This window comes from Pelophylax lessonae, assembly GCF_965119305.1.
Source record: "Pelophylax lessonae genome assembly, chromosome: 10".
NCBI classification, from domain to species: Eukaryota; Metazoa; Chordata; class Amphibia; order Anura; family Ranidae; genus Pelophylax; species Pelophylax lessonae.
In genome coordinates, this window is record NC_138777.1 from 241639745 (window position 1) to 241652266 (window position 12522).

Sequence of the window (12522 nt, forward strand, 5' to 3'; positions counted from 1 at the left end):
TATATTACCAAAAGTATTGGGACGCCTCCCTATATACACTATATTACCAAAAGTATTGGGACCCCTCTCTATATACACTATATTACCAAAAGTATTGGGACGCCTCCCTATATACACTATATTACCAAAAGTATTGGGACACCTCCCTATATACACTATATTACCAAAAGTATTGGGACGCCTCCCTATATACACTATATAACCAAAAGTATTGGGACACCTCTCTATATACACTATACACCCCCACCCCCTCTCTATATATACTATACACCCCCTCCCCCCTCTCTATATACACTACACACCCCCTCCCCCCTCTCTAAATACACTATACACCGCCCTCCCCGTCTCTATATATACTATACACCCCCCTCCCCCTCTCTATATACACTATATAACCAAAAGTATTGGGACCCCTCTCTATATACGCTATATTACCAAAAGTATTGGGACGCCTCTCTATATACGCTATATTACCAAAAGTATTGGGACGCCTATGGAAATGTTTCACCATTCTTCCAGAAACGCATTTGTGAGGTCAGGCACTGATGTTGGATGAGAAGGCCGGGCTCGCAGTCTGCACTCTAATTAATCCCCAAAAGTGTTCTATCGGGTTGACCCACCTAGAGGAAGCTCTGCAGAGGACACGCCTGACAACTGCTATGAAATGAATGGGAAGTGATGTCTCCCATAGATTTACTATGGGGCTTCCGTTGGCCGTGTCCTCTACACCCGCCTACACAGTGAAGCAGCCGCTGACAGCTCAGGCTGGGATCGGACCAGAGCGGTTTCAGAAAAGGTATTATACGGATTTCTTCTTTACAGGGTTAGATCGTGGGATGTCTATAGATGTAGCAATTTTAGTGTTAGGGTGGACTTCTCCTTTAACTACTTCAATACCTCCCCTGATGTGTACAGATAGCTGGTAGTGATGGGCACTGATCGGCGGCACTGATGGCCATTGATAGGTGGTACTGATGGGCGGCACAGATGGCCATTGACAGGCAGCACCGATGGCTATTGATAGGTGGTACTGTTGAGCACTGATAAGTGGTACTGATGGGCACTGATAGGTGATACTGATGGGCACTGACAGGTGGCACTGATGGCCATTGATAGGTGATACTGATGGGCACTGATAGCTAATACTGATGGGCGGCACAGATGGCCATTGATAAGTGGTACTGATGGGCACTGGTAGGCAGCACTGATGGACAGCACTGATTGGCATATCTTATGGGCACTGTTGGGGCTGCACTGATGTGCCCTGATTAGCTGTACAAGTCTCCCCTGTGAGGAGAAGCTGCTGATTGGCTCTTCTCTCCCTCTGTCAGTGTGAGGAGAGGAAAAGCCAATAAATGGCACTTCCATGTTTACATGTGATTGGCTGTGATTGGACACAGCTGATCACATGGGTAAAGAGCCGCCCCCCGGGGGTGCGTGAACGCGGCTAAACCGGGCGCCATCATATGACTTTATTTATAAAGACGGATAAATCTGTGAGTCCAATCCTTCATACCGGATAAATTCTTATTACATTGTTACTCCCGGAGAATAGAATGAGATCGGCAATTCTCCAATCATGCGATACAATGTAACTAAACTCTTTTTAGTTGGCTAAAATACAACGAAAACTAAATCCAGATCGGAAGTATTGATGAACCCTGCGGTCAGTCAGACACTCGGTGGTCATTCTTCCTCTTCCTATCAGAACTGGGCAGATCTGAATCGGGAAAGAAAAGTTCGGCCCCCATAATTAGACGTTCTCTAATCTGTCCTATGTTCCATAGGCAGGACAGAACTTTGGGGGGGGGGGGGGGGGGGGACCTGGGACAGAAAAGATTTGAGGATGTGACATATTGGAGTGATTATAATATCTTGTTCTCAGCTGGAGAGGGAAAATGTAATAAAGAGTGACACCTTATAAAAGAGATCTGCAGGACAGCTGGCGCCCCCCACAGCCAAGACTCCTCGCCAGCGATGGAGAGCGCCACCAATTGGCTCGGAGCAGAACATGGAGCCGTCATTCTACAGAAGTCCTTCACCAGCCATTGGACGGTCATTGAAGGCCATTGGGGTTAGGACCGGTTCTCTTTAACTATTACAAAGATTTCAGAATTCTTCTTCAGGGTAATCTTACGATGATGCTGAAATTTGGGGACTAAGGAGCCACACAAAGGTGACACCATTGTTACTTTCTGCAGGTTCCTGGTGTCACCCATCAGCTCCTGCAATGAATGGGGATCACTGGAGACCAGCGGAATGCACAGCGTCCTGTAGGGCCCCCCGCTCTGTCCCAGGAGGGGACCCCGCTCTGTCCCAGGAGGGGACCCCACTCTGTCCCAGGAGGGGACCCCGCTCTGTCCCAGGAGGGGACCCAAGACTGACACCCAGACCAGTTGGGTGCGGTGAACCTCCGGGAACGCAGATCCAAGAAATCAGGAGACAAAAACAGATTGCCGGACCGTCTGTGTAATGGGGCCTAAGATGCCTATGTAGCCCCTCCCCCCTCCTGTCTGCAGTACAAGTTAGACTGACAGCACTGCGCAATGTAACAGCTCTCTGATTGGCTGAGTAGATGATTGGAGGAAAAGAAGTATAAACTTTAAAAAGCTGCAATAGCAGAACTTTCCTAAACCCACAAGAGTGAAATCAGTCTGTATTTGCAGTAAAGCATGCTTGTTATACTCACTGTGGAACCTAAGGGGTTAATGTAAAAAGGCTGTTTGAACCTGTCTCCTCTGATCCTCTCCTTCTTCCACTGTCCCCATAAAGTTTCATCAACAAAAATATTGTTTTTTTTGACAAACAGAAGTGCAACTTTAAAATATATTTTAAAAATCCCCCCCAAAAAAAGCGCCGGTCACCCCCATTGGCTGTGATGGCATGGCACAGATTATATAGAAGTAAAGGCCGATATATATATATATATATATATATACACAGGAGACTCGTTATACCGGCACAGAATCATGGCGGGTCAGATGAAGGAGTTACTGAAGATGAAGAGTAATGGTGGAGAGACGGGAGAGGAGATCATACAAGGGAAGGTTTATATGAAGGTGAAGCTTGGCAGAGAGTGGAGGGGGGGGGGGGGGGAGAGGGGGAGGGGGGGGGGCTCCATATAAAGGAGAATGAAGAGGAGTCACCTCAGGAATATCCCAGGAATGTCCGATAAACCAGAAAAACACCGACCATCCAACCTTCCTAGAGAATTCCAACAGCCAGCGGGAGAGGGCCGAAGTATGGAGACCGGAGACATAGAGAACATGGGGGGGGGGGGGGGGGTGGGGGAGACCGGAGACATAGAGAACATGGGGGGGGGGGGGAGACCAGAGAGATATAGAACATGGGGGGGGGGGGGCTGGAGACATATAAAACATGGGGATGGGGGGAGACATATAGAACATGGGGGGGGCCAGAGAGATATAGAACATGGGGGGGGGGCAGAGAGATATAGAACATGGGGGGGGAGGCATACAGAACATGAGGAGAAGTGGTGGGGGGGAGGGGGAAAAGTGTGGGGGGAGAGGGAGAAGTGGTGGTGGGGGGGGAAAGAGAAGTGGTGGGGGGAGAGAGGGAGAACTGAGGGGGAGAGGGAGAAGTGGTGGGGGGGGAGAGGGAGAAGTGGGGGGGGTGGGGGAGGGAGAAGTGGGGGGGGGAGAGGGAGAAGTGGTGGGGGAGAGAGGGAGAAGTGGTGGGGGGGAGAGAGGAAGAAGTGGTGGGGGGAGAGAGGAAGAAGTGGTGGGGGGAGAGAGGGAGAAGTGGTGGGGGGAGAGAGGGAGAAGTGGTGGGGGGGGAGAAGTGGTGGGGGGAGAGGGAGAAGTGGTGGTGTGGGGGAGATGGAGAAGTGGTGGGGGGGAGAGGGAGAAGTGGTGGGGGAGGGAGAAGTGAGGGGGGAGAGGGAGAAGTGGTGGGGGGGAGATGGAGAAGTGGTGGGGGGGAGAGGGAGAAGTGGTGGGGGAGGGAGAAGTGAGGGGGGGAGGGAGAAGTGAGGGGGGAGAGGGAGAAGTGGTGGGGGGTGGGAGATGGAGAAGTGGTGGGGGGGAGAGGGAGAAGTGGTGGAGGAGAGAGGGAGAAGTGGTGGAGGAGAGAGGGAGAAGTGGTGGGGAGAGATGGAGAAGTGAGGGGGGTGGGAGAGGCTGAAGTGGTGGGGGTGGGAGATAGAGAAGCGGTGGGGGGAGAGAGGGAGAAGTGGTGGGGGGAGAGAGGGAGAAGTGAGGGGGGAGAGCGATAAGTGGTGGGGAGAGATGGAGAAGTGGTGGGGAGAGATGGAGAAGTGGTGGGGGTGGGAGAGGGAGAAGTGAGGGGGGAGAGCGATAAGTGGTGGGGAGAGATGGAGAAGTGGTGGGGGTGGGAGAGGGAGAAGTGGGGGGGGGGAGAGGGAGAAGTGGTGGGGGAGAGAGGGAGAAGTGGTGGGGGGGAGAGAGGAAGAAGTGGTGGGGGGAGAGAGGAAGAAGTGGTGGGGGGAGAGAGGGAGAAGTGGTGGGGGGAGAGAGGGAGAAGTGGTGGGGGGGGAGAAGTGGTGGGGGGAGAGGGAGAAGTGGTGGTGTGGGGGAGATGGAGAAGTGGTGGGGGGGAGAGGGAGAAGTGGTGGGGGAGGGAGAAGTGAGGGGGGAGAGGGAGAAGTGGTGGGGGGGAGATGGAGAAGTGGTGGGGGGAGAGGGAGAAGTGGTGGGGGAGGGAGAAGTGAGGGGGGGAGGGAGAAGTGAGGGGGGAGAGGGAGAAGTGGTGGGGGGTGGGAGATGGAGAAGTGGTGGGGGGGAGAGGGAGAAGTGGTGGAGGAGAGAGGGAGAAGTGGTGGGGAGAGATGGAGAAGTGAGGGGGGTGGGAGAGGCTGAAGTGGTGGGGGTGGGAGATAGAGAAGCGGTGGGGGGAGAGATGGAGAAGTGGTGGGGGGGGGAGAGGGAGAAGTGAGGGGGGAGAGCGATAAGTGGTGGGGAGAGATGGAGAAGTGGTGGGGGTGGGAGAGGGAGAAGTGGTGGGGGGGAGAGGGAGAAGTGAGGGGGGAGAGCGATAAGTGGTGGGGAGAGATGGAGAAGTGGTGGGCGGGGGGAGATGGAGAAGTGGTGGGGGTGGGAGATGGAGAAGTGGTGGGGGGGAGAGGGAGAAGTGGTGGTGGGGGGAGAGGGAGAAGTGGTGGGGGAGGGAGAAGTGAGGGGGGAGAACCATAAGTGGTGGGGAGAGATGGAGAAGTGGTGGGGGTGGGAGAGGGAGAAGTGGTGGGGGTGGGAGATGGAGAAGTGGTGGGGGGAGAGCGATAAGTGGTGGGGAGAGATGGAGAAGTGGTGGGGGTGGGAGAGGGAGAAGTGGTGGGGGTGGGAGATGGAGAAGTGGTGGGGGGGGGGGGAGAGGGAGAAGTGAGGGGGGAGAGCGATAAGTGGTGGGGAGAGATGGAGAAGTGGTGGGGGTGGGAGAGGGAGAAGTGGTGGGGGTGGGAGATGGAGAAGTGGTGGGGGGGGGGGGAGAGGGAGAAGTGAGGGGGGAGAGCGATAAGTGGTGGGGAGAGATGGAGAAGTGGTGGGCGGGGGGAGATGGAGAAGTGGTGGGGGGGGGAGATGGAGAAGTGGTGGGGGGAGAGGGAGAAGTGGTGCGGGGGGGGGGGGCAGAAGTGGTGGGGGAAGTGGTGTGGGGAGGGAGAAGTGGTGGGGGTGGAAGAGGGAGAAATGGTGGGGGGCAGAGGGAGAAGTGGTGGGGGGGTAGAAGTTGGGGGGGAGAAAGAAGTCAATGGTCACTAATCAGCTCCTTCCTCACTCCATAAAGATCTGCTGGTGACCTCAGGTGACCTCCCTCACCCCCCCCCCCTCCTCCTCCTCTCACCATGGCCTTCCAGCAGCTCTCTGCAGTTACTGGAGGAACTCTGACACACATTAACCCCTTCACCTCCAGAACGTTCCCCCCTTCATGACCAGGACACGTTTTTGCTATTCAGCACTGCGCTACTTTTGCTGGTATGGCGCGGTCACCCCACGCTGTACACAAACACAATTTATAACATTTTCCCACACATAGAACTTTCTTTTGAACACCAAATAACAAAAACAACATTTTTTACTTTCTGCTATAACCCCCCCCCCCCACCCTGTTCACACTCACTCCGACATGTGCTGCTCTCTATCTCCCCCTTCGGTCCATGTCCCCGCTGTCTGCTGCTCTCTATCTCCCCCTTCTGTCCATGTCCCCGCTGTCTGCTGCTCTCTATCTCCCCCTTCTGTCCATGTCCTCGCTGTCTGCTGCTCACTATCTCCCCCTTCTGTCCATGTCCCCGCTGTCTGCTGCTCTCTATCTCCCCCTTCTGTCCATGTCCCCGCTGTCTGCTGCTCTCTATCTCCCCCTTCTGTCCATGTCCCCACTGTCTGGTGCTCTCTATCTCCCCCTTCTGTTTATGTCCCCGCTGTCTGCTGCTCTCTATCTCCCCCTTCTGTCTATGTCCCCGCTGTCTGCTGCTCTCCATCTCCCCCTTCTGTCCATGTCCCCGCTGTCTGCTGTTCTCTATCTCCCCCTTCTGTCCATGTCCCCACTGTCTGCTGCTCTCTATCTCCCCCTTCTGTCCATGTCCCCACTGTCTGCTGCTCTCTATCTCCCCCTTCAGTCCATGTCCCCGCTGTCTGCTGCTCGCTATCTCCCCCTTCTGTCCATGTCCCCGCTGTCTGCTGCTCTCTATCTCCCCCTTCTGTCCATGTCCCCACTGTCTGCTGCTCTCTATCTCCCCCTTCTGTCCATGTCCCCACTGTCTGCTGCTCTCTATCTCCCCCTTCTGTCTATGTCCCCACTGTCTGCTGCTCTCTATCTCCCCCTTCTGTCCATGTCCCTGCTGTCTGCTGCTCTCTATCTCCCCCTTCTGTCCATGTCCCCGCTGTCTGCTGCTCTCTATCTCCCCCTTCTGTCCATGTCCTCGCTGTCTGCTGCTATCTCCCCCTTCTGTCCATGTCCCCGCTGTCTGCTGCTATCTCCCCCTTCTGTCCATGTCCCCGCTGTCTGGTGCTCTCTATCTCCCCCTTCTGTCCATGTCCCCACTGTCTGCTGCTCTCTATCTCCCCCTTCTGTCCATGTCCCTGCTGTCTGCTGCTCTCTATCTCCCCCTTCTGTCCATGTCCCCACTGTCTGGTGCTCTCTATCTCCCCCTTCTGTCCATGTCCCTGCTGTCTGCTGCTCTCTATCTCCCCCTTCTGTCCATGTCCCCACTGTCTGCTGCTCTCTATCTCCCCCTTCTGTCCATGTCCCCGCTGTCTGCTGCTCTCTATCTCCCCCTTCTGTCCATGTCCCCACTGTCTGCTGCTCTCTATCTCCCCCTTCTGTCCATGTCCCCGCTGTCTGCTGCTCGCTATCTCCCCCTTCTGTCCATGTCCCCGCTGTCTGCTGCTCTCTATCTCCCCCTTCTGTCCATGTCCCCGCTGTCTGCTGCTCTCTATCTCCCCCTTCTGTCCATGTCCCCACTGTCTGCTGCTCTCTATCTCCCCCTTCTGTCCATGTCCCCGCTGTCTGCTGCTCGCTATCTCCCCCTTCTGTCCATGTCCCCGCTGTCTGCTGCTCTCTATCTCCCCCTTCTGTCCATGTCCTCGCTGTCTGCTGCTATCTCCCCCTTCTGTCCATGTCCCCGCTGTCTGCTGTTCTCTATCTCCCCCTTCTGTCCATGTCCCCGCTGTCTGCTGCTCTCTATCTCCCCCTTCTGTCCATGTCCCCACTGTCTGGTGCTCTCTATCTCCCCCTTCTGTCCATGTCCCCGCTGTCTGCTGCTCGCTATCTCCCCCTTCTGTCCATGTCCCCGCTGTCTGCTGCTCACTATCTCCCCCTTCTGTCCATGTCCCCGCTGTCTGCTGCTCTCTATCTCCCCCTTCTATCCATGTCCCCGCTGTCTGCTGCTCTCTATCTCCCCCTTCTGTCCATGTCCTCGCTGTCTGCTGCTATTTCCCCCTTCTGTCTATGTCCCCGCTGTCTGCTGCTCTCTATCTCCCCCTTCTGTCCATGTCCTCGCTGTCTGCTGCTATCTCCCCCTTCTGTCCATGTCCCTGCTGTCTGCTGCTCTCTATCTCCCCCTTCTGTCCATGTCCCCACTGTCTGGTGCTCTCTATCTCCCCCTTCTGTCTATGTCCCCACTGTCTGCTGCTCTCTATCTCCCCCTTCTGTCCATGTCCCTGCTGTCTGCTGCTCTCTATCTCCCCCTTCTGTCCATGTCCCCACTGTCTGGTGCTCTCTATCTCCCCCTTCTGTCCATGTCCCTGCTGTCTGCTGCTCGCTATCTCCCCCTTCTGTCCATGTCCCCGCTGTCTGGTGCTCTCTATCTCCCCCTTCTGTCCATGTCCCCGCTGTCTGCTGCTCTCTATCTCCCCCTTCTGTCCATGTCCCCGCTGTCTGCTGCTATCTCCCCCTTCTGTCCATGTCCCCGCTGTCTGGTGCTCTCTATCTCCCCCTTCTGTCCATGTCCTCGCTGTCTGCTGCTCTCCATCTCCCCCTTCTGTCCATGTCCTCGCTGTCTGCTGCTATCTCCCCCTTCTGTTCATGTCCCCGCTGTCTGCTGCTCTCTATCTCCCCCTTCTGTCCATGTCCCCGCTGTCTGCTGCTCTCTATCTCCCCCTTCTGTCCATGTCCCCGCTGTCTGCTGCTCTCTATCTCCCCCTTCTGTCCATGTCCCCGCTGCAGTTGGGGATTTAGCAGCTGTGGTGGCAGCTCTGCACATGCTCAGTTCTTAGCGAGTTTCTATGCTGAGCATTTCCTCCCTATTACATCTGAGCAGCCCATGTGACTATAGAGTCACAAATGTGGGCATATACACAGTGACAGGCCACTCCCTCCCTCCTTCTCCATGCCCACTAACCAGCTAAACACAATGGAGGTAGGATATTACATGTAGATTAATGGAGGCTTCACCTCCCTCTTATTCTAAAACACAGGCTGTGACTGGCAGAAATCTGCCCACACTGTGGTATTGCCACAAAATAATACAGATTTGATTTCAAATATATATTTGTATGACAATTTAAAACAGTTTATTGATATGTATATATATTTTTTTAAATGTAGACAGGCTGGGGGAGAGTCGGGTCATGTGACAGCCGGATACCCAATAGGAAGAAAGGACTTAGATGTTTTTTTTATTAATAATTACAACGCCGTCATCCGTATACAGAAATAGAAGGAGAATCGACATTACACAGTGTGTGTATCACTTTAAATCTTTACATGTCAAATATTGCATTTCTCTTCAAACAAATAGGGGAAGACAAAGTGCAGCGACTGTGTGAAAAGTGCAGCGACTGTGTGCAAAGTGCAGCGACTGTGTGCAAAGTGCAGCGACTGTGTGCAAAGTGCAGCGACTGTGTGCAAAGTGCAGCGACTGTGTGCAAAGTGCAGTGACTGTGTGCAAAGTGCAGCGACTGTGTGCAAAATGCAGCGACTGTGTGCAAAGTGCAGGAACTGTGTGCAACGTGCAGCGACTGTGTGCAATGTGCAGCGACTGTGTGCAAAGTGCAGAGACTGTGTGCAAAGTGAAACGACTGTGTGCAGAGACTGTGTGCAACTGTGTGCAAAATGCAGCGACTGTGTGCATAGTGCAGCAAATGTGTGCAACGTGTAGCGACTGTCTGCAATGTGCAGTGACTGTCTGCAACGTGCAGTGACTGTCTGCAAAGTGCTGCGACTCTGTGCAGCGACTCTGTGCAAAGTGCAGTGACTGTGTGCATTGACTGTGTGCAGTGACAGTGTGCAAAGTGCAGAAACTGTGTGCAAAGTGTGGCTGTGTGTAGCGACTGTGTGCAAAGTGCAGCAGCTGTGAAGTGACTGTGTGCAAAGTGCAGTGACTGTAGGAAAAGTGCAGTGCAAAGTGCAGTGACCGTGTGCAAAGTGCAGTGACCGTGTGCAAAGTGCAGTGACTGTGTGCAAAGTGCAGTGACTGTGTGCAAAGTAAAGCGTCCGTGTGCAAAGTAAAGCGTCCGTGTGCAAAGTGCAGTGACTGTGTGAAAAGTGCAGTGACTGTGTGCAAAGTACAGTGACTGTGTGAAGCGACTGTAGCAAAAGTGCAGTGTCTGTGTGCAAAGTGCAGTGCAAAGTGCAGTGACCGTGTGCAAAGTGCAGTGACTGTGTGGAAAGTGCAGTGACTGTGTGAAAAGTGCAGTGACTGTGTGCAAAGTAAAGCGTCCATGTGAAAAGTACAGCGTCCGTGTGCAAAGTGCAGTGACTGTGTGCAAAGTGCAGTGACCGTGTGCAAAGTGCAGTGACCGTGTGCAAAGTGCAGTGACTGTGTGCAAAGTAAAGCGTCCGTGTGCAAAGTACAGCGTCCGTGTGCAAAGTGCAGTGACTGTGTGCAAAGTGCAGTGACCGTGTGCAAAGTGCAGTGACCGTGTGCAAAGTGCAGTGACCGTGTGCAAAGTGCAGTGACTGTGTGAAAAGTGCAGTGACTGTGTGCAAAGTAAAGCGTCCGTGTGCAAAGTACAGCGTCCGTATGCAAAGTACAGTGTCCGTGTGCAAAGTGCAGTGACCGTGTGCAAAGTGCAGTGACCGTGTGCAAAGTGCAGTGACCGTGTGCAAAGTGCAGTGACTGTGTGAAAAGTGCAGTGACTGTGTGAAAAGTACAGTGACTGTGTGCAAAGTAAAGCGTCCGTGTGCAAAGTACAGCGTCCGTGTGCAAAGTGCAGTGACTGTGTGCAAAGTGCAGTGACCGTGTGCAAAGTGCAGTGACCGTGTGCAAAGTGCAGTGACCGTGTGCAAAGTGCAGTGACCGTGTGCAAAGTGCAGTGACTGTGTGAAAAGTGCAGTGACTGTGTGCAAAGTAAAGCGTCCGTGTGCAAAGTACAGCGTCCGTATGCAAAGTACAGTGTCCGTGTGCAAAGTGCAGTGACCGTGTGCAAAGTGCAGTGACCGTGTGCAAAGTGCAGTGACCGTGTGCAAAGTGCAGTGACCGTGTGCAAAGTGCAGTGACTGTGTGAAAAGTGCAGTGACTGTGTGAAAAGTACAGTGACTGTGTGCAAAGTAAAGCGTCCGTGTGCAAAGTACAGCGTCCGTGTGCAAAGTGCAGTGACTGTGTGCAAAGTGCAGTGACCGTGTGCAAAGTGCAGTGTCCGTGTGCAAAGTGCAGTGACCGTGTGCAAAGTGCAGTGACCGTGTGCAAAGTGCAGTGACCGTGTGCAAAGTGCAGTGACTGTGTGAAAAGTGCAGTGACTGTGTGCAAAGTAAAGCGTCCGTGTGCAAAGTACAGCGTCCGTATGCAAAGTACAGTGTCCGTGTGCAAAGTGCAGTGACCGTGTGCAAAGTGCAGTGACCGTGTGCAAAGTGCAGTGACCGTGTGCAAAGTGCAGTGACCGTGTGCAAAGTGCAGTGACTGTGTGCAAAGTGCAGTGACCGTGTGCAAAGTGCAGTGACTGTGTGCAAAGTGCAGTGACTGTGTGCAAAGTGCAGTGACTGTGTGAAAAGTGCAGTGACTGTGTGAAAAGTGCAGTGACTGTGTGAAAAGTGCAGCGTCCATGTGCAAAGTGCAGTGACTGTGTGCAAAGTGCAGTGACTGTGTGCAAAGTGCAGTGACCGTGTGCAAAGTACAGTGTCCGTGTGAAGAGTGCAGTGACTGTGTGCAAAGTGCAGTGACTGTGTGCAAAGTGCAGTGTCCGTGTGCAAAGTACAGTGTCCGTGTGCAAAGTGCAGTGACTGTGTGCAAAGTGCAGTGACTGTGTGCAAAGTGCAGTGACTGTGTGCAAAGTGCAGTGACTGTGTGCAAAGTGCAGTGTCTGTGTGCAAAGTGCAGTGACTGTAAGCGAAGTGCAGCGACTGTGTGCAACATTATCCCCAATCCTCAATCGATCCGCCTGCCTCAGACTGGATTGGCGGGTCACTGCACTTTGCACCCCTTTAACAAATCCACCCCAAAGTTGTGCTTACCTGGCATGCTCTGCGCGGACGGTCCAGCGAACCATGGTAACAGCAGCAGGAAGAGCAGGTAGATCAGAGATAACGCGTTGTAACGAAACAAGCAAGCTGCACAAGAAGAAAAACAAAACCGGCGTTACTAAAGATTCACAACTAAAACAAAGCAGCTTAACGCCACTAAAAATGAGTTTTTATTTTGGATGAAGATTTAATATTAAGGTTTTATATTCAGTCTACAATCCCGTTCTTTCAAGTCCCCCCCCCCCCCCAGCACTTCCTTTCAGTGTAACCCCCATAGAATTATTGGAAAGTGCCCCCCCGCCAAGCCAATCACATTACTCAACATTTCTTCATTGGACAGTCCAGGCCACAGGCTCCTTCATTCATTGGCCCTCAGTTATGTGCAGCCCACCTTCGGGTAATTCTTGCTAACAGAATGGCGGGACCACCCATATACCCCTCCCCCACTCCCAGCAGACCTCAGCTATTGTCCATAGATGGTAGATGACCCCTCCCTGTTGGGCGTGGGTTCTGGTTTATAATTTCTGTAATCATCTGGTATAATCTACCAGGAAGACTCCATCAACCTTCAGCCATTCGCAGTGGGCTGACCAATGAGAGTTTAGCTGGGCAGCGCTATGGCAGTGGCTTGGTTGGTGGACTTCCTCAGTG

At 53.5% G+C, this 12522-nt stretch overlaps 1 protein-coding gene across 1 annotated transcript in view; it reads right to left on the reverse strand.

Annotated features, from left to right (window-relative positions):
* PIEZO1 (piezo type mechanosensitive ion channel component 1 (Er blood group)) overlaps nucleotides 1-11956 on the reverse strand; it is a 214513-nt gene extending 202557 nt beyond the window's left edge. The window contains exon 1 of the mRNA XM_082269696.1: nucleotides 11863-11956. Coding sequence (XP_082125822.1) covers nucleotides 11863-11869 — 7 coding nt within the window. The 5' untranslated portion in view covers nucleotides 11870-11956. The remainder of the gene's footprint in view (nucleotides 1-11862) is intronic.
* Between the last annotated feature and the right edge of the window lie 566 nt (nucleotides 11957-12522).